We start from the raw sequence: 27091 nt of genomic DNA on the forward strand, positions 1-27091 counted from the left end.
TCCGTTGCAGAATGATGAGAGCACTACAAATTCTATGGTGAATATAACGTCTTGAATCAGGACACGGGCTGTACAGGCTGTGGTTAGTTCGACAGCTTCACCACTTGAAGTCCGAAGTGACAATCCAGAAAGAGGCTTCGTTACGTTGCGAAATGTTCGGTAGAATCTCGCATCCATAAGAGAAACAGCTGCGCCGGTATCAACAAGAGCGACTGCAGCGACACCTTCCACAAATACGTCAATAATATTAGCAGGTAAGGTACGAGGACTTCGGCATTTCAAAACATGCGCAGTTCTTGCCACGGGTACTACTTTCCCTAGTTTTTAGAGACGGGCCGCTGACGCATCGGTGAAAGCGACCAGCGACGTGGGGAGGGTGAGCGGCAATGGTAGAAGAAAGGACGATCAATCAGAGTACGAGACGGCGGTGAGTCTGATGGAGTGTAGTTTCCATAGGAGTCGACCGGATAACGAGGCACACGGGAAATATTTTCGATTGTTTGCACCCGACGGCAGAACCTTGCGTCGTGTCCGGCATACCTACATGCAAAGCATATAGGCCGATTGTCGTGCGTGCGCCATGGGTTCGCAACAGGAGGGCTGGCCCAGTAGATGCGAGAAGGGCGGTGCATGGGCTGCTGAAAGGGTCGTATCGGCTCTAGCGTGGCCTGACAGCTACAGCAGCATAAATTAGCACAGCACCCCCAAGCGGCTTCTGAAGAGCAACCGGTAGTGCGTTAGCGACTTCTCCTTGAATAGCGTTGCGCAGAGGAGATGGCAAAGGAGTAGCAGGCACCTGGGTGAAGGGTACCAGGGACAGCTGTCGTGCGACCTCTTCGCGGACAAGGGCCTTGATCTGCGTGATCAGCGACGCTTGGTCGAAACCAATGGAAAGGCTGGAGATGGACGCAGCGGTTGTAGCAGGAGGCCTCGTCAAAGCTCGCTATTTGCGTTGCTCGTTGCAGTCTGATACGTTGGCAATAATGTTCGGGTTTTTGCCAGTGGCATTGGAAAAGTATCATCATCATTTCCTTTCATGATGTGGTTAATCCGGCCTGCTTCCGACATGGTACGACTGACGCGTGTACATAGAGCGACAATGCCTTCTAAGTAACTGATTAATGTTTCGCCCGCGTCCTCTGCGCGTGTACGCAAACGCTGCTCAGCTCGGAGTTTGCGGACGGCGGGACTGTTAAATACCGCTATGAAAGCCGCCTTGAAAGTAGGCCACGCCCGGAAGTGCGCCTCACGGTTCTTGAACCAGAGGTTGGCCAGCCCGCGGTGTAAAAAACGACCTTGGTCAGCTTGGCCGAGTCATTCTATTTGTTATGAGAGCTCACCCGCTCGTAGGACGCAAGCCAATCTTCAACGTCGTTTTCGTCGGTCCCGCTGAAGATGGTAGGATCTCGCTGGCGAAAAGCCCCAGCGCAGAGAACTGGTGGCGACGAGAGCGTCTACTGGTCGGGCTCTGGCGCGGCGGAAGGTAGCGTCCGAGTGCGTAGTTCTAGAATGGTAGAGTTGAAAGGGACCCAGCACGTCCACCAATTGTAAACAAAACTTTTGGTAGCGGTCATCTTATCCTCCAGTTAGGTATACCACACACCCGTAAGCAGACCAAGACCCGAAATGCACGGCTACCCGAGTGGAAATCCTTTAGGGACAAGCTACATTCCGGAGCAAGCATAACTGATATTGACGAGTAGCTCAAGAATGTATTAGACACAGCAGAACGTCACACCACGATCATACAACTCAATGCCGATACACCCACGGTCGGCACGCACCTCCTCCATCTCTGGTATGCATGAAGTGGCCTCCTGTAGAGATGGAAACGACAAAAGCTTAACAGAAAGCTAAAGACACGCATCGCTCTTCTTACCAAGCAAGCCCAAGACTATGCGGACCACCTCGTCAGGCACAACTGGCACGCTTTCTATGACAAGTTGCAGGGGACTCTGAGCACGAAGAGGACCTGTCCCCTCCTACGCGCACTGCTGGCCACTGTACCCACCAAAACGAAATAGAAGCAACGTCTTCACAGTCTTGTCCACAACCACGCCGGATCAGAAGAACACCTCCCTGCGAGAACTACAAGAAAACTATGCGGAGACGCACCTTCTACCGCGTCAACTCGCAGCAAAGAATAATCTGGAAAACCGAATCACAGAACTCGACCGACCCTTTATACAGGCCGAAATCCCCGTAGCCCTATCCAAGCTGTCTAGAAGTACTAGCCCTAGAGAAATACCGGATCCTTAACAAACACCTAAGCAACCTACCGCAGCAGGCCACCGAGGCTCTCCTCCGTTGCTACAATGAGTGCTGGGAGAAAGAACTGCCTGCTGTGTGTAAATACTCGGACATCACCATGATCCCCAAGCCCAAGAAACCTCTGAGCTTAGACAACCTACGCCCGATCTCCCACACCTCGTGCGCGGGAAATCTTTTCGCACATATGGTGCACGACCGCATTACCGAAAACCTGGAAGACAACGGGCACCTACCAGACACTACGGTCGGCTTCAGGCAGCATCTCTCAATGCAGGACGTACCCTTACAACTAAATAAAAGAAGGCCGTCTAAATGACCTAAACAATCGAAGCGAACACTCCATAGTGGCAGTAGACGTCAAGGGAGCCTTTCATAACGTTAACCACGACGCAATCCTGAACAATCTCGAAGGCACCGCCTGCGACACCAGGACCTACACATACGTCAGAAACTTTGCGATGGACCGCACGGCAACAGTCGGAATCTGCAACATCCGCAGTGAAAGTTTCCTACTTCCAAACAGAGGCGCTCCGCAAGGGTCGGGCATTTCACCGCTACTCTTTAACGTAGCTATAATTAAGCTACCCCCTCTCCTCGAGACCATACCAGATCTGCGTCACGCGCTGTATGCTGATGACATCACACTCTGGACCAGAGCTACGAACATTGGAAGGCAAGAAATTAGCTTACAAGAAGCCGTTGACACCATCGAAAGCTATCTCCGAAACTGCGGCCTCCGCTGCGCCCCAGAGAAGTATGAGCACTTCGTCCTGAAAGCAAGAACAAGAGGCCGGCCACCCAGATACAAAGAGCCCGACCCCAGCATCAACCTCACAGGGACAACAATCTCGAAAGTCGACACCATGCGAATAATTGGACTCTACATCCACAAAGACGGATCGGGAGCTGCCAGCGTACTGAGACTAGAACGTGCCCTTTCGCAACTAACACACCTCGTCAAGAGCATCTCAAGCCAAAGAAGCGGGCTCAAGGAGCAAGACACTCTAAGAATATTACAAGCACTGCTCACAGCCGCATCACATACGGCACGCCGTACCTGGCTTTAGAGAACGTTGAAATGGAAAAGCTCAACATAATGATAAGGAAAGCAATCAAAGTCACCCTGGGACACCCCGCCAAGACCTCTAGTTCACGTCTCCTTAAGTTGGGCGTCCACAACACGTGGCAAGAGCTCGCCGAAGCGCACAAGAACAGCCAGCTGGAACGATTAAAGCTCACGCCCACAGGGAGATCAGTACTCCGACACCTGAACTACAGTGAGACCTATCTCGCTAACACGGACAACAAAGAGCGAATCCAACCGGACGTTCGAGAGTGCATTTGCATCGCACGTTTCCAGCACTACATGCATCCCATATACCACAAGCGTAGAAGGCAGGCTAGAGCTAACACCATCAAACGAAGTTTAAAGCATGACCCGAATGCGCGCTACACCGACGCGGCCAAGTATCCCCATCGTAACGCATACGCTCTCAGCGTCGTACATTCCCGAGGCTCCGAGCTAGCATCGGCAACCATCAAGGCACGCATCCCGGAAACGGCTAAAGAAGCGGCGATCGCTCTCGCCACCACCACATGCACAGACGCAGCGGTTACATTCAACGACTATCAGGCCGCCCACAGAAACTTCTTGAGGGGCCGCATGTCTGCCGATGCACTCAAGCTACTAAAAAAAATTACCGACGATTACGTTACTTCCTAATGCGAAATTTGAGCACAGCAAATAAGCTGTTTCACCTTTCCGATAGATTGAGGCAAAGAAATCAAGCAACACATGTATGCGCTATCACAGAATTTTTTTTTTATATTTTCCGTACTCCTGGATCATCTCGACGGCGGCGACGGTAAGCTTCTGCTTCGGCGGCACGCACCTCTGGATTCTGACGGCGACGGCGCTGGGCCTCTGCTCTGGCAGCTCGTTTAGCAGCAGCAGCAGCAGCAGCAGACGGAGGACTTCCATCGGTCGTCTCGCTCACGGCTCAGAAAGAACTGGCAGATAATTTCGCAGTGGCGAACGGCAGCGGCAATTTCGGCTCGGGCGGTGCACATATACAGATCCGCCGCCACCGATCTGGCTCTCTGATTGCCACCGCACAGGGCGAACGGCAGCGGCAATTTCGGCTCGGGCGGTGCACATATACAGATCCGCCGCCACCGATCTGGCTCTCTGATTGCCACCGCACAGGGGTTGCATTGGAGGAGGAGCGAAGAAAGGAATTAAGTTCGAGCCGGCGCTTTGACAACCGGAGACTCGCAGGAAGAGGGGGGAGGGGGGCGGCGTGTACACCCAGCGGCAAACGATGGGGGCAGAAGCGCGCGCAGCAAGCGGACAACACGATAAAGGGAGGAGGGAAGAGATAGCAGCGACTGACTGATGCCGCTGACGCCGATAGTGAGTCAACCCCAGCTGCGGAGTTGGTTTCAGGGACAACGCCGCCGATGCCGACACAAACAATATGATACCCTCGCTTCCGCAGCGCTAAGAACCAGGTCTAGCCGTGGGAAGGTGGTCACGTATTCGTCGACGTGCCGGGGCCTACGTGAAATAACCGGCGCGTCGGCAACTGAAGAGCACCCTATCCACCACACAAGAACAGGGGGGGGGGACCCTTTCCTCCTCTTTCTGCAAGGCGGCGACGGTGTTCTATGCAGTCACGTTATCTTGACTCTCTAGCGGCGTCAGCGGCATCCAGCGGTATCAGTCGGTCGCTGCTAGCGCTGGGGGGATGAAAGGGGGGCGGAGCTGGTTACGAGGCCGACGACAACGCCGACGACGACGCGAAACCCAGGAACGGACGCCAAAGAGCTGCGCTCTAAAAGACGAAGGACACTACTCCCGTACATCTGCGTAACCTGGGTACCCGAACACGAGGGACTAGAGGGTAACGAAGCGTCCCACGCAGCTGCCCGCGAGCACGTCATCAGGGCTCCCCTCTCTCCACGCGCTCTCCGACCCACGACAGAAGAGGCGGGGCTGTACCCACCAACTATAGGGTCATATTGCAACATTACAAGCTCGAGCGTCGATTGTACCCTCCACCGCACTCTAAACTCAATAGAGAAAGCCTGATCCTTAGACGCTTGCAAAGGAACACTTACACGCAGGGAACGATAATGCATCGCCTCTACCCTACGCTTCACGGCTACCCCTGCCCCCTCTGCAACGTACCCGACGCTCTGGCACACTTGCTCCTGGAATACCAGTGGCAGGAAGGCAGGGTAATACAACCATAAACGAACACAAAACGAGCAAAAGAAGCGAACCACCTATTCGAAACGTGGGAGGCCAAGCTAACCCTCGGGGCCCTGGAAGACCAACGACAACTCGTCGCCAGGCACAAGAGGGCAGTCGAAGCCAGAGGGCTCCTGAACTAAGGAGCCTTCCCACCTTAGGGTGAAACCCGGCGTCGCTGGGGACACTGTTTCGTACAATAAACGTTTCTTTCTCTCTCTCTCTCTCTCTCTCTCTTAGACGACGGGGCGATGACGTCCAGTACGCTTCACCGAGCAACGGTCTCTAAGCTGCAGCATCTGAGACACGCGGTGCTGTTTGCCATACTGCTGCCTACGTCCAGACGTTCTTTGTCCCTACAACATCTATACACATACATGCATATATATATATATATATATATATATATATATATATATATATATATATATATATATATATATATATATTGCGTCGCAACTGTCCGCTCGAGGCACATTACGCGTATTCGGGGGCTTCTCTCATGTTCGGAACAACACTTCTATGGAGCACGTGTTGAGCAACGCAAAGCCATATCGGGAGTTTCCCATATTGCTCTGCAATTTTCTCATTGAAAGATTTCATTTAATTATACTAATTGCGAAGTTCGTTATTAAAACTAATTGTCTAATCAGGGGGAATGCAAGAAGTAAATGGACTATCTCAAAGCAGCGGCAAACAAAATTACCTTTAGTCTCTAGAGCTGTGTAGCACTTGCATATTTTAATGTTTGGCTCAATTTAAGTGAAACATCTTGTATACATTTTTCCAATTTGAATTATTCTCCGTGGTTTCTTATAGCACCGACGATGAACGCCAGAGGGTTGGACGTCACCAAAAGTCACGTTAGCTTGAGCGAAAAGCCCGTATACCTATTGTGATAAGGCGTGAGAATAACTAGAAAACAGCCGATACTGCAAAGGCCTTATTACTTCAGCTTTGCATGCCGTCTACAGATTGACTATAGACAAAGTCGTTAATCTCCGCCCAACGCTGTAACCAAGCGAAGGTACCGGTGTATAATACAGAGCTACGTTATATATAAGCCGCTGTAGTTGTACAATGCTGACATTGCTTTAGCGCCTATTCGTAGAATTTAGTACACACATAGTGTATGCCTCCGCATTTGTTGACCATATCTTATGATGTATGTAGTTGTTCTCGGGAATCACATGGCAGTCTTCACAGTTGTCATAGCATGACATCTGTTGTAGTAGAATAAAGAAAAGAAAACGCCGTTCCAGTCGTGGTAATAGATGTTATGAACACCAACTCTAGCTAAAAGCGGATTCCAAAAAGGCATCAACGTAACCGCACAGAGACTCGTAATGTTTGCAGCTGAAAACGCAGACTTTCTGAGTGTGCGATGAACCGATATCGCGCATGTGGTGCGCGCGTCGTGTGTCGTCCAATTCGCAGGTACTCTTTACGTTAATCTGATATCTCGGCTTCATCACTAACTTCGGGTGGTTTTTTTCGTTGACTGATATCCTGCGCTCTAAACTCATCAAAGTTCCTCATTCACCAAAAATATGTGCCTAATCCTCTGAGCCCACCCAGTCCTTCGCAGGCGGTATGCGCACGTTATTGCTGTGCTCGTTGATTTGACCTATCATCGGAACAGAAAAGTTGCGCTAACATGTGCGCGGTTATGCCATGTAGCGGTAGGCTGAAAGATATGCTACAAATGCACTGTATTACTGATTGTCGTTGGCGGTAACGGAAGCGGCTGACGGGTCCTGTAGCGGCTTTTACAAACAGCACATTCACCCAAGTGTGCGTTCCTGTTCGATACGATAACCCACAGCGTTTGTGCCAATGACAGCGTGCCAGCGCATACACTTCATCGCATGAAAACAAAAACCAATAAATTGAAAGGAAAAGCAACCCTTCCGTGCGCATGGCGCGTAGAGAGAGAGAGAGAGAGAGAGAGAGAGAAATGAAAAAGGAAATGGTGCTCGGACTTCTCGGAGCACGACCAGCCTCGTCGCCTTGAGCGCCTGCGCATGCGCAATAGCAGCAATGGCGGTGAGCCATCTTTCGCGTCAATTTCAATTCTCAACGAGTGCGCCAGACATGTAAACGCTTGTTGCAGCGGTGTGCGGTGCCTGCTTGTACTTTGGTGTCTTTGTTTACATGTCTTCTTTGTGACATCACACGTCAGCTACACTGAACGGTAAGTTTTGGCAAAGATGTTTTCCGTCAATAGCTCATGATTACGTGAGTGGATTTCATAGCGCGAACTGGCTGCATGTAGCGTAGGCGACTCGGGCATAGTGTCGGATTGTCGTTTACATGATTTTATAAGGCGCTCTTGTTCTCGCTTCTACAATACGGAATGTTTTACGACATATTATCGCTCACGCTTGTTGATTTTAGTGTCATATCTGATGTGCGTAAAAAAAATAAAATACGCCATAATTTATCTTTGATACTGAGCTGATACTAGGATTATGTGCGTTGAACAGCCAATTTCGGTAGATCTCACTTCATGGCGCTCAATCCGGCAGCCATGAGCGCTGCGCCACATATGTAGTGAAAGTCTTGTGACACGCGCTACGGATACACCTCGAAGTTGTGTTAGTGTGAGGAATTTTCAAACGCACGTATAGTTGAATAAATGCTAGCGTACTTGGATGAAGGGTCGTGTTTGCCGGGCATGCATGAGCAGTATGCGCGCTGCCATTTTCGTATAGGCTAAAAATAGCAGTATTTTTAAGGATACTGGCAACCAATCTAAATAAATGCAACCGCCAAAGCTTTCGGAGCACGAAACCTGCGATACGCTCAGTCACCGGAGCTTCGAAACTTTACCAAAAGAAAAATTAGAGAACAATAACTTAGTCGCTACGGGAAGCACTTTTACACGTTTCTAATTGAAGACCAGGTTTGATGAAGGTTTGGCGGTAGCTGGCAGATTTTTTTTTTTTAGGCGGGGGCCTCTTTATAGAACAGTTTAGCGGCAGAAGCTATTTTCCAAGCTATTTGAAAGGCGTTAAGCAACTTTCGATGCTTCGGCGTTATGCAGTTTAGGAGCTCTTAATCCCTAGGCAGCTGCTGGCGCAGATTCGCATTTTGACATTCGTACTTGGGGTGAAGCCCTCGTCGTGCGTAATAAGTGTTCCAGTTTTCATTACTGTTGCATTTAGTATCGTCCTCACGGACAGACCGCATACTACATGCCCTGAACAAAAGAAAAAGAAAACCCAGATTATCCATTTAATGTTGCTATTACAGTACACGCAGATTATTCAAACTATTTCATGGATATTGTACTTGTTCTGCCCCTATCAACACACCTAAGAGATCTTAAGATGTCATAACTGATAAATAATTTTAGCAATACACTGCATTCCCGTGCAATCTACTGAAAGCGTGGCAAATAACGTATTCACCTCTGAGTATGAAAAATAGACTTTGGATACTCTTGCAAGCGGAAATAAATGGCAATTATTAACGTGATTGTTCGAAACTGCAGTCACTATTCTGAGCATGTTCGTTCGGCACGGGCATATTGTATTAACACCTGAAGAATGTGCGCAGTCCAGCCGGGTATCTTTGTTTCAGCAATAATTCAATTCAATAATTCAGCACTAAGTCAATTCAGGATCTAAGAACAACCAGGCGAATGCAAAAGAAGATACAACGCCGCATGGATAAACTAGAGGTTTAGCGGTGGTCGAAATTTTGTGCGTCGCTAGTCCACAACACGCTGGACGAAATCGCCGAAGCACAGAGAACGGCGCAACTCGAGCGTCTCTCTGAAATGAGAACCGGAAGACAGATACTGCGGGACCTTGGCCTCGAGCCGAGGGAAGGCAAGCAGCAGAAAGTCGTACCTATACCGGATAGCATCAACAGAAAGCTCAGGGTCTGCCCGATACCGAGGAACGTGAACCCAGAGCACAACAAGGAGCGGAGGTTGGCGAGGCCAGGGCTCTCGTGGACCTCCACGCCAGAGAAGAAGGCGCCGTCTACGTGGACGCGGCGGAGTATCGAGGGAGCAGCGACGCAAACGCGGTGGTGGCTGTCGGGGCATCGACGGGTGCAACGAAGACCACGGCGAGCGTCCGGACACGAGAGGCGCACCGGACGGAGGAGGTGGCCATTGCCTTGGTCGTCTCCGACCCCGGATGCACTACAGTGTTGTGTGACTCTAGAACGGCAGTGAAGAAGTACGCCAAGGGTAGGGTATGTAGTGAGGCCGCGCGCATACTGCGCAAGGCCGAAGACATCGGACGCAAAAGTGCTGTGGTGATCAAGTGGTTTCCGGCCCACACGGGCAGTGACGTGTCGAAACGGGGGAACGTGAACCACAACGAGACGGCCAACTCGACCGCGCGAGGACTAACCAACCGTGCAGCTGCAAGCACGGCCGATTCGGAGTGTTGGTCGCGGTGCAGTGGCAAGGACAAGATGACCACCTTAAACAAAATAGTGAAGTGGTATAGACTGGTACAGGGCTGCAGCGGTGGCGTAGAGGTAGAACACCCGCCTCGCGTGCATGAGGTCCGTGGTTCGAATCCCGCTGCCACGCAATTTTTCACCGGATAAAAAAAATGCGCGTGTTGATAAAATTGCACAAACAGGCCTGGAGTGTGGCCTGATCCCGGTGACCAGAACCGGCAACGCACTCCCTCAACAGAGCAGGATTGGCCACCCTGGTGAAGTACTTGGCCACAACCTCCTATATGAACACAACAATCAAACCCCGGCCCTCAGTCCCCAGCAGCTGCGAAGCAACTGACCACGGCGGCAGTCAGACCTGCGACGCTGCAGAGGGTGCTAAGAATCCCTGGCTCCGCACAGGCCGCCACTGGAATATGAACCTGGCAACGCTTAACGCTAGAACGTTATCTAGTGAGGCGAGTCTAGCAGTGCTATTGGAGGAATTAGAGGGCAGTAAATGGGATATAATAGGGCTCAGTGAAGCTAGGAGGCCAATAGAAGCATATACACTGCTAAAAACCGGGCACGTCCTGTGCTACCGGGGGTTAGCGGAGAGACGCGAACTGGGAGTCGGATTCCTGATTAATAAGAACATAGCTAGTAACATACAGGAACCAACCAACCTTTATATATAGCTTTCATTGATTACGAGAAAGCGTTTGATTCAGTGGAAACCTCAACAGTCATGGAGGCACTGCGGAATCAGGGTGTAGACGAGCCGTATGTGAAAATACTGAAAAAACATCTATAGCGGCTCCACAGCCACCGTAGCCCTCCATAAAGAAAGCAACAAAATCCCAATAAAGAAAGGCGTCAGGAAGGGAGATACGAACTCTCCGATGCTATTCACATCGTGTTTACAGGAGGTATTCAGAGACCTGGATTTGGGAAGAATTTGGGTAAGGGTTAATGGAGAATACCTTAGTAACTTGTGATTCGCTGATGATATTGCCTTGCTTAGTAACTCAGGGGACTAACTGCAACGCATGCTCACTGATCTGCAAAGGCAAAGCCGAAGGGTGGGTCTAAAAATTAATCTGCAGAAAACTAAAGTAATGTTTAACAGTCTCGGAAGGGAACAGCAGTTTACAATAGGTAGTGAGGCACTGGAACTGTTAAGGGAATATATCCACTTAGGACAGGTAGTGACTGCGGATCCGGATCATGAGACTGAAATAATCAGAAGAATAAGAATGGGCTGGGGTGCGTTTGGTAGGCATTCTCAGATCATGAACAGCAGGTTGCCATTATCCCTCAAGAGAAAAGTTTATAACAGCTGTGTCTTACCAGTACTCACGTACGGGGCAGAAACCTGGAGGCTTACGAAAAGGGTTCTACTTAAATTGAGGACGACGCAACGAGCTTTGGAAAGAAGAATGATAGGTGTAACGTTAAGGGATAAGAAGAGAGCAGATTGGGTGAGGGAGCAAACGCTAGTTAGATATCTTAGTTGAAATCAAGAAAAAAAATGGACATGGGCAGGACACGTAATGAGGAGGGAAGATAACCGATGGTCATTAAGAGTTACGGAATGGATTCCAAGGGAAGGAAAGCGTAGCAGAGGGCGGCAGAAAGTTAGGTGGTCGGATGAGATTAAGAAGTTCGCAGGGACAACATGGCCACAATGAGCACATGACCGGGGTAGTTGGAGAAGTATGGGAGAGGCCTTTGCCCTGCAGTGGGATTAACCAGGCTGATGATGATGATGATGATGGTGGCGATGATGATGATGATGATGATGATGATGACAGACTGAACAGACAGACTGACGCCACCTCATCCGGGGCTTACCCGGAAAGAGGCAGTGTTATACAGGCAGTTACAGACGGAGTCCCTGCTCACCCCGGTGCTAGCTAAGCACGTGTGTCCGAGCGTGTACGCGAGTGACGTGTGTAGACTGTGAGCTAAGGAGAGAGCCACCGCGGCTCACATCCTTTGGGACTGTAGCATAAATCCGCGAGAAGCCAGCAAGAAGACGACGATCCCGCCGCAGCTAGAGGCTGCAACGAGGAGCTATGACCAACAGACACAACTCAAGGCCGTGCAGCAGGTCTCGGCAGCTCTAGAGAGGCAGCGACCGCACGAAACCGAAGAGAAGGAGGGCAGCAACCCCAGGAAGGGGGCAGCGGCCCTCTCGGAAGTAGCGAGGAACCAATACCTCGAGGAGCACAATGCACGAGACTTACGTAGTGGCCGCGTCGCGGTGAAAGCTTGTCCTCCCTGCGTGGAGGGAGCCTAGCCGACTCTGCAGGCATTTTAACTAAAGTTGTTCTCTCTCTCTCTCTCTCGCTAGATCCCCGAAACCGCTATCTCAAGTATGAAGAACTGTGCGAGGTCTACGTTCTGTTCGGAACAGCGTTTCCCGTTTAAGGCCCTAGCACTATTTCCGCACCGACAAGGTATTGGTGTGGCGGAAGACTTCTGTGCTATGATTGCGGGCCAGCCAACTCGCACAGGTTCGCTTACATTGAACCGTGTTCCAGATTCACGAGATTCACGCATGGATCTGCTTTTCACGACGCAAGAGCTTGACGCGGCGCTCGCCCTATGTAATCGGTCGTCGTCGTCTGGTCCGGATGACATATCTTACCGCATGCTATGTCACCTTGGTGAACGTGCACGAAGTGCGCTCCTTAATATCTATAACGAGTCCTGGCAGGAGGGCAAAGTTCCTCAAGATTGGAAGATCAGCCGCCTGGTACCCCTTCTTAAGCCTGGCAAGTCTCCCTTAGAGATTACATCACACAGACCGATTGGGCTGGCAAGTTGCGTTGGGAAGGTAATGGAGCGAATGGTCCTCGCGAGACTTGAGTGGTACCTTGAACATTACGAAATCTACCCGGACGCCATGGCTGGCTTTCGACGTCACCGATGTTCTATCGACAACGTTATCGATCTGGTAACCTATGTCCAACACCAAAAGACGTGTAAGAGGTTATCTGTCGCAATGTTCTTATATATAAAGGGAGCCTACGACAACGTTCTTCATGACGCCATACCTGAAACATTGGAATCGGTGGGCCTAGGCGGTCCATTATATTGTTGGACTCACAGTTATTTACACAGGCGGTCTCCATTTCTTAACACTGAAGCTGTCCCAACCACGCAATATTATACGCACCATGGAATTCTGCAAGGCCATGTCTTGAGTCCCACGCTTTTCAACCTTGTACTCATTGGTCTCGTGAAACGACTTCCGAACACAGTTAAAGTATCAATGCATGCCGATGACATCTGCGTCTGGACATCCGGTGTGACAAGACCGCAAGTATGCGCCAGGCTTCAAAAAGTTGCCACCTCAACATCGGCGTACTCAAGTGAACAAGGCCTCAAGATCTCGCCAGAAAAATTCGCACTGGTCGCGTTGGCCGAAAGCCCATGAGATCATACGATGTCTCTATCGACGGTCAAAGCACACCTTATGTCAGGACGCGCCGATTCTTAGGCGTAATCATTGATCGTGACCTCTGCGGAAGTCCTCATGTGGCCTACCTAAAGTAGCGCCTGACGGATATCTCTAATGTGTTTAAGTTTCTTGGAGGAAATGTCTGGGGTACTTCAGTACACGCAATGATGCAACTGTACAGGACGCTCTTTCTTGTGTACTTGCGATACAGCTTGCCTGCGCTGACCAATACCTGCAGAAGTAATATCCGTACACTCGAAAGCGTCCAGGCCCAGGCACTTAGAGTGTGTCTTGGATTGCCGCGGTGTTCGTCAACGGCTGAAACAATTGCCATTGCCACGATTTCCCAGCCAAGACCCATATAGTCATGGAAGCGCTCAAAGCACACGTGAGACACCCTGCTCGAGCCCCTTCCCATCATCTAGCCTCACTGCCAGAGGATCGACCACGTGCTTCCTTTTGTGAAACAGTCCTGCCTTATCGTGCATACCTTCCATCAGGTTATACAGCTCCAGCGAAAGTTCCGTTTTCACCATGGTGCTTGGCTCAAGCACAGGTTCGACTAATAGTACCAGGAATACGAACAAAAGCCCAATTCTCGTCTCCAGCACTCAAGTAGCTTTCACTGCTCTTGCTGTACGAAATGTAAAACGAGCATCACCATCTATATACTGACGCTTCAACCACGGTGAATGGCTCTGCAGGATCGGTGATCTTTCCTGCAAAACCTCCCACCATAAAGATTCGACTATCTCACTGACTACATCGACTGCCGCGGAGCTTGCTGCTATTCGTTGTGCACTTCGTGTAATTTCTGAAGAACTACCCAAGAAATGGAGCGTGCGCACTGACTCCAAGGCTGCTGTTCATTGTTTGGTTTCCGCCTTACGCTGAGGACCCCACGAACAACTAGTTCTAGAAATCAGACTGCTCCTTCACCACCTCGTCGAGCAAGGACACGACATCACGTTGCAGTGGATTCCGAGCCACTGTGGCATAATGGGCAATGAACATGCCGACGAAGCAGCACGATCTGAGGAGGGCTTGAGGAGGGCTTGCGAGACTGCATTCCATTCTCAAGAACAGACGCTGCAACGAAAATTCGTGTGCTTGCAAATGAAGCCATCAAAACTTTATGGAACACACCAAGCTTAAAGCATACACGTCTACACCGACTGGACCCATCCCTTCGACTTCGACCCCCATCTGGACTCTCTCGACCCGAAACAGCACTACTTTGCCGACTGTGGCTTGGTATCGCCTACACAAGATCCTTCGCATTCCGAGCCGGTATGGACGACAGCGCGGCTTGCAGACACTGCGGTGGCGAGGAGACTATCGAACACGTGCTTTGCCACTGTCCTCTATACAGCGCGCACCGGCTGTCACTAGCGACCGCGTTGGCACGCCATGACGACAGGCCAGTTTCAGAACAGTCAGTTTTGGAATGCCGGCGTGAACTGTCGTCTCAGCAAAAGTCGGTCAAGGCTTTGTTGACTTTTATACGTGACAGTGGCCTATAAAAAAAACTGTAATAACCCCACTTCGTCCCTATTCATAATTTTTCTCACACCTTTATTTTTGTCACGCTCTTCCTTCCGTCTTTACTTCCCCTTTCCCTCCCCCTAGCGCAGGGTAGCAAACGAGAGGCTGTAACTCTGCTTAACTTCCCTGCCTTTCTCTCATTTGCATCTCTCTCTCTCTAAATAAATAAAAGAATTGTTTGGGATTCTCGTAGTTGTTTATTACTTTGATAAGTGCACTATGTGTCATTCGAACCTGTCTTAAAACGAAACGTACAGTTGCTGGCGCCATCGATCATTACGGTCGTCTAACTGTTCATGATATTGTAAGATGATGAAACGTTATGATTGTACTGGTTCGTCTTGGCATGTAGTCGTTCTTCATAGGCAAACCAAGTTAACTAGACACATAATAAATGAGAACAAATTATATATACATCTACAAACGAACCCTAAGATTATCTCATTGAATAGTTTTCACTTCCATTGTTGTATCTGTTTTACGTGTGTGTCTTTCTGTGCCCACAAACGAGAAGAGAGGGGGTTAACCGAGGGGCCCAATTTTTATTAGTCATATTATGAGAAGCCAACAAACACTGACACCAAGGACAACATAGGGGAAATTACTTGTGCTGCGAAGGTTGTGGGTTCGGCTCCCACCTGCGGCAAGTTGTTTTTTCATCCACTTTAATTTCCACTAATTTATCGTTTCTTTATTTCATTTATACAGCACAAGTAATTTCCCCTATCTTGTCCTTGGTGTCATTGTTTGTTGGCTTCTCATAATATTTCTGTGCCCATGTCATCCGTGCTGTTCTTGTGTTGCCATGAATTGCGAACTTGCCCAAGATTTTGTAAGCTTTATTACCAAGGCATTCAATTCATTTGAATATAATACTGCATGTCAAGTGACCGACGTGTTATTTGTTTTATTTAAGTGTTATAGACTGGCAGTAGTTAGCAAGCATTAAACCACACTATTTCTTTAAATTGCACTTAAGCTACGGGTGTCATAGACGGCCAGCGTATTTTCGTGAAAACAGCCAGGGAAAACGTGGAAAAAGATCAGTGAATCTGAAAATGTCAAAATTGGTATGCTATCTTGTAATACGCCATACAAGGTTTTAAGATAACCTATTTGTTATATATATTTTAAAAACGTTTCACCTCACAAAAGATTGAGACAAATTGGTCCTATTTATTTAAAAGAAATGACAGTGAAGCATGCTGAGATGGCATTCGCTACTGATTTTTTATCGTTAACTAAACCTCCTGCACCCCGAAACCCCAAAAAGTACTCATGTTTGAGAGCACCTTAAATAATTTACTGTGGTACCGTTAATTCGAACTATAGTTTCAGTTTGGTTTCCCAGGTGGGGCATAGCTCTCGTTCCATGACTTGTGTGATACTTCTGGTGCTCGTGTGATACTTTTGGTGCTCATGTGGTGTACTTAAATTGCAACCGTGTCAGCATGCCCGCGAGGCCTCAAAATCTGTAAGAAACAAAGGAGCAACCATATCAATATAAACAATCCATTTGCCTTCTGTTGTAGTTATGGCTAATTATGCATTTATTTAAGAGTATCAGAAAGATAATTAAATGTGTATGAAAGAAATAAATTACAATCTTTGGCATGAGTTCAACAGTGCTCCAGTCACTCTTCTGACAATATCACTATTCGCGGGCATATTTAATTACAAGCGAAAGAAACGCAGACAGTCCAACTGGGTAAGCTTGTTTCAGCAATTGATATAGAGATCCTTTGGTATAATTACAAATAATTACAATAACGTGTCCTATATGAACTTGTCATAAAGGCAACATACTGTTGCTGCAGCACCAGCAGCAATTGTGACTGTTTAATTGTTCACCATGGCATAAAATGAGACATTCCATAATAGTACTGGTTTGTATTCACAAGCAGCCATTAGTCATAGTTAAACCGTACTGAGTACTGACTTAAGTGGTTTGAGTAAGTATTTTTCCCTCACACCACTGTATCTACTTATTTGCAGCATACACTTGCAGCACCTTTTGAATATACACCAAGGTCAAGGCCGGCCTGGCGACCTTGCTTGCAAAGGTGAAATAGTTTGTAAATCTGTAAATAGTCTGTTTCGATCATAGCGTAAGACCCACAGTTCAAGAAAATTATTATATCGCGCTATAAATAGAGCTAATTGAATATCGGTGCGATTGTTTCATTTCTTGTACTGCATGATTCAGCACTAGTGGAATTCGTAATTTTTTTTTCTGTTTATGGAACATATGAGAGTGCCGCTAGCTCAGGAGCATTATTAGGCTATTGACATTAATGCATAAGGGCAAATCAGAAGCAACACGTGAATATACGTAATAAACATTCAAAATTAATTTTTCCGCCATATGTAAACAAAGATGTAAACTAACTTGTAGATAGCAGATAGCTAGCAGATTTATTCCAGCGGATGCGTTGCATGCAACATTAATATTTCTTAAATGTGCTCGTGCACAAATGCTCATGTATTCTTACATAAAGATTCACAGCTACAAGCTTTTGAGATTTTTCGACTGCTTCCATCCACATTCATGACTTTCTACGTGCAGTTCCCTCGGTATGTTCCCATGTGCGTGCTGGATGCAGCACATCTTTATAGACATTGCCAATAGACCGCTAATTAATAACCCCAGCAGCGAGCACTTATATATAATCGGAACGTATTTGGCAAAATGTATGGCTTATATAGGTAGTATATAAGGTGTCGATCCCGGATATTTTAGCCAATCTGGGCTATGAAAAGAAACGATTAAAAGAAAACACGCTGCAAGATGTACTATTATAAAGAGACCTACTGCTCATATCTCCATTGACTGAACCCCATAGGTGTTAAATTGGCATCTTACTGCGCCTTCTTTCTTTACATTATTCTTCGTTGAACAGCTTCCCTGAATTTATGCAAGCTGCGACACCCTGCACTGACAATAGTCGACAAATCGTGTAAGGCTTAATAGTGTAATAGTAATAGTGTAATAGTGTAATAGTAATAGTGTAAAAATTAGATATAGACTATTCTGCAGGAATAGTCTATTGACAGTCTATGGACTTATGGCCTTATACTTTTTCGAGACTATTCTATAACATGTATGAGTCTATAGACACTCTATAGACTGTCTATACAATAATGAAAACTCACATTTGTAGACAAATGTCTGCAGAATGTGTAGACAAAAGTGTACAGGGCTATAAAGTTCCACCTTTGCAGACTGAAGCCTGTAAAATCTCTCCAAGTAAATGTTTATAGAATGTCCATAGACACTTGTCTGTAGAGATTCCATAGACTTCAGTCTACAAAAATAGAACTGTATAACCCTATACATCTTGATCTATAGTTGTTCTGTAGACATTTGTCTACAAACGTGAATTTTCATTAATGTGTAACAAGTCTATAGATTAAGACTTCTTATAGACCAGTCTATCAAATGTGTAACCTTGTAAATCTACAGACTGTCTGTAGACTGGTCTATAGGAATAGTCTAGAGATAGTCTTTGGACATTTTTCTATAGCACATTCTGTAGACTTCAGTCCGAAAAAGTAAAACTCTATAACATTCTCTATTGGGGGCGAGGACTTCACAGAGTTGCCATCTGTCGAATGCACCACCTCCCTTGGGTAGAATGAGGGATAACGCGGCGCGCTTCACAAATGTTTGGTTACGGCGCTCAATAAAGCCGCCACGCGGCAGCCCTCATGGAGATTTCTGTAAGTACTCTCAAAACGAGGGTATTTTTGTTTTTTAGTGTGAAAATAATAATCTTGAGCAAAATGGAAGCACAGAATCGTTTACAGACGCTGTCTCTTCACCGAATATGTACAGTGAACGCCACAGCGCTCGGTCGCCGCGATGGAGTTTCCCGAACCGGCGTCTTGCGCACAAGGTAGGCAAACGCTGAGAGCAAACTATGTGAAAAAAAAAATTGGAGGACGCTTAAGCTTCGCCTTCAAGAGTGGAACGCGACAGCGTTCCCGTCGAGCCGCCAAGGGGTGTAAGACAATGGGCTACAGCGCAGCGACTACGCGCCCCGCATCGGACGCGGTGAGCGTCGAGCAACGCAGCGTTCGGCGCGACAACGAAATGTGCGCGTGAGCAAGCGACGCGCGCCTGAGCCTTAGAAACAGCTCGTTTCTAAGGCAACACCGCGTTCACTAGAGGTGCTTTTGTACCGCTTTGAAGCATCGAACCAGCCGATCTTGGTAGTTGCGTTTTATTTATGAACTGCCTGCCGTGATTTATCGCTCACGGCCAACGCCGCGGACGCCGACACCGACGCCGACGACACCGGCTTTTCTGCGACACGAGCTCCTTAACGCTATCGCGTTAATAATGCGAAAGCTTTACTGGACGCGAACTTGCGATTTAGCCGTGGCCGTGCTCCGGAAGGCACATGACGTCACACCGCGTTCCTTGTCGTTGCTTTCGCCTCCGCTCGCTTCGCCAGCTGCCTCACATGCCTGATAACATGTCGGAGGATTGAAAAGGAGAGCTTGCGTCCGCCGCAACCACAGTTGAGGCGGCAGTATGGACAGCGACAATTCTGATAAGCAGGAGGAGGCCTGGAATCGACATTGGAACGAGATGAAGAGGAAACGAATCGCCCAGGAAAGAGACGAACAGCGCGCCGAACGATTGGCTAAACGCCGCAACATAGCTAGACAACTTGACTAACCTGGTCTTGCAATCAAGATTACCGAAGGCTAACCATGCTATGCCTTAGCTTTCGCTACGCATATCCTGGCATTGCCGAGCTAAGCCACTGCCAATTTTGTTCTTATGGTGGGCTGTCTGTATAATTGAATGGAGCGTAACAGAATGAAGCCTGAAATCAGCGATCGCACGGGTTCCCAGCGACTGAGTGCGTGTTTGCATGCATGTTCGCGCACAGTGTTTTACTTTCGCTGCGAGCGCGTTCTCGCACCGTGCCGTGAGCTTTAGGACGCAGAATATGAGCATTTGGCAGTACACAAGGAACTATTGTTGCGTGGACGCTATCAGAGCTGTTCAAAAATGATTTAGTTATAGACTTCGACGCCTTCGGCTACACTGATGTGCCGTCGCGATTATTCAATATTAATGCGACAACGTTATGGAGCTCGTGTCGCAGAAAAGCCGGTGTTGGCGGCGTTCGCCGCGAGCGAGAAATCCCGGAAGGCAATTCATAAATAAAAACAACTTGCAAGATGGGCTCGATGGTAATCGAACGAGAGTCCCCGGAGTGTGAGACACAGACGCTACCACTCAGCCTTGAGTTCGATGGGTCAAAGCTTGAAAATAGCGCCTCTAGTGAATGCGGTGTTGCCTTAGAAACGTGCCGTAGAAAGTTATACTGCGGTGTATATGGGTAATTATGAACATGTAAATTACAGAAGCCGCAGTTAAACGAGTAGCGAAGTACGTTTTCGCTACATTTATTCTGAGCTTGGCGCACACGCAGAGCCGTCTTGCGGCAAACAGCCTCCTCGGAATGTATGGCGCTGCACCGACAGGTGGCGCGCCACTCGCCCGCTTGTCCCCTTTGTCTCGTTTGAGCGCATTGGGGCCGTGCAGGGACCGTTGCGAGGACCAATACACTTGCGTTTAATAAGCTTTCTCGCTCTCTTCGCTTCCAACTTCCTGCGTGCGTCGCTCGAACCCTCGTGTTTAGGCGACGCGGCTCCTCTTTCTGCTCACAGCGCGATTCCTAGCTGCAGCATCCGATGCGGTACGCCTCTGATGTGATTGCTGCGCGGTAGCGCGTCTGGTGGGAAAGCGTCCCCTGCGATGTGTGCTGTGCTGCTGGCGAGGAGTCATGCGTCTGCGTGGTGCTCCTGGAACAAGTAATTAGACACAGGTTGTGCTGCGGACTTGAAAGTGTCGAATATGAAAACGATGTCTTTGTGTGACTCAAGAGCATGCCGAGCGAACAGTGGGCATTGGGAACGGGGTGCGATAACGCTCTCGCGTTCAACTCTTGAAGGCGAAACTTAAGCGTCCACCAATTCTTATTCTTGTAAATTCTTGGACGCTTCATTATAATTTCTTAAGTTGCGTCGCACAGTATGTTTATCGGTCTTCTCAGCGTGCCACTTCCCACTGCTATTTTTCGCAATCCAGCACATTAATTCATAGCACGATCATAACCTTGTGCCATGCCTTACTTTAATATGCTTCTTACTGCCCCCTTTGCATTCCAGTGAACTTGCCAGAATCTAGCATCAATAACTTCATAGACCCAATAAAGCATCGTGACAGTAGAGTGTTTTATCTGAGCGTCTTTACGGTACGCTCCGCTCCGAGCTGCCCCGCTAAGCCACAGCGGAGCGGCAGGCGATTTTCACGCTTTAGTTATACGTTTAGCGTAGCGAAGCGGACCTTTCGTAGTTGCAGCGCCCCCTGGCCAAATTCCGGGTAATGAAAGAAAATAAAAACGCCTATTGATCACTCTTATACAGTAAAACGTTTATATCTATATAAATAACTTATTTCTGCATGAAGTATCTAGACGTGCGTTTGTAGTGCGTTACCGGTCCCTTTTATCCAATCGAAAATAAAGCACCGTCATGGGGAACGTCACGTGATAGCCAGAGCGCTTCTTTCTGCAGCCAATCCAAGCCTTTCTGAGGCCAATGCTAGCCAAAGCGCTGCGCAGCACGCTCCACTCAGGCAGCTTCCAAGCGGACCGTGTTCCTCGCTCCGCTAGCCCGCTTACGGTTAAGCGGACGGCGCATGCGCATTCGCGCTTCCGCTCCGCTTAGCTGCTTAGCGGAGAGTAAACACGCTCAACTAAAGCACTCTAGTAGCCGGGCAGCGGGCGCGGGCGAGCATCTCTGTGCGCGTTTTCTGCTGCTCACCGAACATCGCAGTGCCGACGCCACAGCGCAAATCTTCCTCGTGTATGTGCTTGCTGCATACCGGATTCTTGCGTTGGCATTTACGTAGATTTCGCTTGCGAGATTGGAATCAAAACATCTTGGAATAGTTTTACGTTGTAGGGTCCAAGTTTACGCGAATTCACTCTCACAAGCTCCATTCACACGAAATTAGACTTACAACCTATGTTATTCCCATTATTAGAAGTGGACGAATATCAATTTGTAGAATACGAATTGAATACGAGTAATACATATCTGATATTTATTCCGACATCGAATAGTCCGTATGATGAGGTGTCACTTTCAGTATGGTGAGTTACTTTGCCTGTACTGACTCACACAAAAAGGAGCTTATCAATAAGGAAGAGCGGATCAGTTTCAAACTCAAGATGAAAATTGACATTAATGGAACTGTGCAAATAACATATCAGCTACTCTCGAGACTTGTTGTACACAAGCTATTTCAGGAATAATAGGTGCTGTTTGACTAGCTTTCAAAAAATCCTAAATAAATGGCTACCGAAGAAACATCAGATCGCTAAAAAATGCTGCTGAAGGACTTGTGTACTATGGATACATGTAGAATACCAGGAATCACAGTTTCCAGTGTGAAAGATAAAATGCCTATAATACTGGACCTCTAAAAACACTAAATGAGATACCATGTGCAAGAGTCACAACTTTCATCTGGGCTTCCGCTGCCAAATTCAAAACAAAACTTGCATTACCCATATTGGTTATGCCTTACATCGACAACTGTGGGCTCCGAAAACATGTGGAGATAACACCACTCGTAAATTCTCCATGACGCAGGAAGCCCTGCGCAAATGACCAGATATCAGCAGGTAGTCGTCGGGATTCCAGCTGCATTTTGCCGCAGGCACATGAGATCCAACAACAGGCTCCAACAACAGGAGCGACAAGAACAGCAGCACCAACAGCAGGCCGCCAGCCAGGTGAGTCCGATGGCGCGGCCAGAGCAAGTAGAAATAGCAAATACGATTAAAAGACTAGAACGCGAAAACAAGGAGTTAAGGCAAACAATCACACAACTTGTCGAAGAAATCAGGCAACTCAAAACGCCAACACCCTCCGACTCTAATCAAACCGAAGCCAAATCAGAACCCATGGTAGTGGAAGTACCGGTTGCGAAATCCACGCGCAATCCGCATAAGTGAAAAGCCGTGACAAACACGCATCGATCGAGCACGGACAGCGACATGAAGAAAATCAAGGAACTGCTCGGCGGGTTTGCAACTACCGTTGCGTCACTGAAGGAAGGGCAAGACAAATTTGCGACGACAGTAGGGACCCTCAAGGAAGGTTACGACAGGATAATGCTGCAAATCAACCACATGGTGGAGACGATCAACATCCACGGGGCAATGCTCAACGAGCTAGAATGGCAGACCACCCTTCTGTGACGCCACAGTCTACTAACACCAAGCTACCTCAGGCGTTGTGGCTCGATGGACAAAGCAACAATGTGGCCTCACAAAAGCCACCCAATGCCAACAACAAAGATGGCTGCGCAAATTGAAACGTTTCGCCTTTGGCAATGGAAATGTTGGCGCTACGTCCGCAAAAAGGCCCCCTGCAACAATACATTCGAGTCAAAAAAAGACAAACCCCAAGTCATTCTCCCACAAGAGACAAATACCGCTACACCCTCGCTATCCGGCTATGGTGTGACCGTAACGACACCGCAACACAAATGTAGAGGTATTGCCCCGTTGGTCAGCAACAAGCTAGCCCACACGACACACAACATTAATCACGACCGCAGCAATTGCGAATTCATTCTCACGGAAGTCTTCCCTAGAGCCAAGAACGCCAAGAGCATATTCATCCTAAACGTTTACAGCAACCCCAAGCAAAGAGCACAAAAATTTAGGCAAAAACTCCAGCTCGCCCGCAACCGTGCCGGCGATAACCCCATGATCGTGGCCGGGGACATCAACGGCCCTAACACAGCCCGGGGATACGTCGCCAGCAGAGCCAAGGGTAAGGACTTACTAAACGACGCCGATGAACTTGACCTAACGATCATCACGAACACCGAGTACCCCGCAAGAACGGGTAACACGGTCAATCGCGACACAACGCCAGATCTCACTTTCGTCCGCAACGTTCCAAGCTATCAGTGGAACAACCTCTTCGAGGATCTGGGCAGCGATCATCACATTGTTGAGACAACGATTGACACCCCATCCAGAGAACCCAGAAAAATGACGTACGTCGACTGAGACAAGTTCCGCGAGTTCAGACACGAACGCCGAACAGGCAAAGAATCAATGGAACAATGGACGTCGCAACTAAAGGCCATCATTAAGGCGGCCACGAAGGAAATAGAGACAGATCTCCCCGTTCAAAGCATGGACAGCCGACCGGATCACATGCTCGAAGCCAAACAATCGCTCACCAGGAGATGGAAAGAACAAAGACAGAATCGACGGCTGAGGAAAAGAATCTCTTCCCTCAACCGGCTGGTTGCAGAATATTGCGCGCTATCTAACCAGCAATGGAACGAGGTGTGCGACGCCGCGGGCGGCCGCATCAACAGCGGGACGACGTGGCACCTGCTCAAACATCTTTTAGACCGAACCGGAACCTAAGCGAACCAGGGTCTTACGCTGAACAGCATCATGCACGAGGAACTCAAAATTAGTACGGAAAATGAGCTCATTGATCGTCTCGCCGACAAGTACCTCCCGCTGGCCGAAAATGCTAGAGGCACGACCGCCGAGGCATATCGCGGCAAAGCCAACCCAGAGTAGATCGGGACTTCTCAACCGAAGAGATACGCACGGCGCTTCATAACCTAAACAGCAAGTCGGCGCCGGGGCCGAACGGCGTAACCAACAAGGCACTTAGAAACCTCGACGAAACCTCAAGCGAAACCCTCACAGAGGAACTCAACAAAATCTGAAGGAATGGAATACTACCCGTAGACTGGAAAACGGCCCTCGTCGTGCTCATCCGAAAGCCTGGCAAGGCGCCCAACATCAATTACCTCAGACCTATCCCACTGACGTCTTGCGTCGGCAAGGTAGCCGAGCAGGCAGTACTAAACAGGCTCTCGAAACATCTGGAAGATAAAGATATCTACCCCGCAGCAATGATCGGCTTTAGACCCGGTCTATCCTCCCAAGACGCCATGAAGCTCCTCAAGCATGAGATCATTGACACAGACACGAGAGAAGCGACAGTAATCCTAGGGATAGACCTCGAAAATGCATTCGATAATTTATCACATAACTACATACTCGACACGATCTCCAACCTCGACCTCGGCACGAGATTCTACGCTTATACACAATCGTTCCTGAGCGACAGAACGGTCACCCTCCGTCTAGGGGTAATCAAGTCCCAGAAATACAAACTCGGAGGCACGGGCACCCCGCAATTTTCTGTCGTGTCTCCGACGCTTTTTAACCTTGCGCTAGCTGGCCTAGGCAAGAAACTGGATCAAATCGTGAACGTCAAATACGCGATATACGCAGATGACGTAACGCTCTGGGTCCCCGGCGGTAGCCTGGGATCAATTGAAAGCGCTCTGCAGCAAGCGGTCGACGCGATCGAGGAATACCTCGCTCCCATCGGCCTGCGATGTTCGCCTGCGAAGTCGGAGCTCCTCGTCTACAAACCATCGAAGAGCGGTCCCAAACCAACCAAAGAACGAAATCAGAGACACACACGCCATTAGTCTCCGAACATAAGACGGAGGAACCATTCCACACGTCAGTAAAATCAGAGTCCTTGGGATGCTCATTGATAGCAACGGCTCTCAATGAGCATCAGTGGAAAGATCTTGACAAAGTCGAATAATGCCTTGAATCCCCTACGACGCGTAGCCAACAGACAACACGGCCTCAAGGAAGAAAATCTCCTCAAGCTAAGACACGCCTTTGCGCTATGCCACTTCACCTACGAGGCGGCAATGCATAGATGGAAGGTAGCGGAGAAGGACAAGCTCAATGTACAACTGAAGAAGCTAGTCAAACTAGCGCTGGGAATCCCCAAGAACACCGAGACAGCGCTTCCGCTGCAACTGGGGGTACACAACACACTTGAAGAAATCCCGAAGCTGAAAAAAGGGCTCAGTGGACAAGATTCTCTGGAACGAAACCGGGTAGAAGAATGCTAGCCAAACTAGGTCATGACACCACAGTAATTGAGAATCTATATCAAAGCGTTCCGACGGACACACGCCACTCCTACACGGTTCGCCCACTCCCGCGGAACCTTAACCCCGTGCACCATCAATGCAGAAGGCTGGCACGCGGATCGCTCATCCTGCGTGAAATACGTGATAAGAAGATCCTAGCCTGTTTCGTAGACGTGGCACAGTACCCGACCAGGAAGGCCTTCGTTGCCACCACGATCAATAAGCAAAGTGAAGTCACAAACGCTCGCACAGTCAATACCCACAAGTCCGAGATAGGAGAACAGGTCGCCATCGCTCTCGCGATCACAGACCCGACCACCACCCACGTCTACAGCGATTCACGCTCGGCCGTCAATGCCTTTCAGAAAGGAGCAGTTGCAAGCCAAGCACTACAAATTATCAATAGATCCGCACCACTGCAGCATCACATCATCTGCTGGTTCCCGGTACACCTCGGAGAGATCGACCACGCCCTTCGCAATCTTAATGACATGGCTCACAGGAGCGCGCGCGACCTAATCCTCCGCGACGCCACCTATTCTGGTCGTGACCATCCCAGCGAGAATGGGGACCCTCCCTCCACATATAACGATATCATAAAGCACTTATATCTAGACCGCAGAATATACAGCAAACCACACAACAAGCTCACCAGGCCTCAAGCCTTCACGTTCAGAATGCTTCAAACAAACACGTACCCCACGCAGAACAGACTACATCGCTCCATGCCTGACCATTACAAAACATCATATTGCGAAAATTGCCATAGCGCACTAGACGTACATCACTTGCTCTGGCCGCGTAGTCGGACCCACGCAAACAAGGATCAAGACTCCGCCAGGCTACAAGAAGCATTACGCAGCACGGACCTGGCGGAGCAGCACTGGGCCGTCCAGCGACTCCACGATGCGACCAGGGATTTACAACTCCCGGTCCCAACGTGGGAGCAGCCCGCTCTATGGGACCTTGCGCCCCGTACCTCGCAGGACCTTTCATTAAAGCTATTCCATCCATCCATGAGATCGTTCCCCAGTGGAGGCGCTAGATATGCTTTAGTCACGAAATGAACGTTTCGTCACCTAGGGCCGTATTAGCTAAGAATGCTTGAGGTTCC

General features: G+C 48.9%; 1 protein-coding gene across 1 annotated transcript in view; it reads left to right on the forward strand.

Moving 5' to 3' along the window:
• LOC142574658 (uncharacterized) overlaps positions 1-27091 on the forward strand; it is a 44201-nt gene that overhangs the window by 7102 nt on the left and 10008 nt on the right. The window contains exons 3-5 of the mRNA XM_075683695.1: positions 21132-21188; positions 22623-22765; positions 23717-23813. Of these exons, the coding sequence (XP_075539810.1) occupies positions 21132-21188; positions 22623-22765; positions 23717-23813 (297 nt within the window). The remainder of the gene's footprint in view (positions 1-21131; positions 21189-22622; positions 22766-23716; positions 23814-27091) is intronic.

This window comes from Dermacentor variabilis, chromosome 3 (assembly GCF_050947875.1).
Source record: "Dermacentor variabilis isolate Ectoservices chromosome 3, ASM5094787v1, whole genome shotgun sequence".
In the NCBI taxonomy this organism is placed as follows: Eukaryota; Metazoa; Arthropoda; class Arachnida; order Ixodida; family Ixodidae; genus Dermacentor; species Dermacentor variabilis.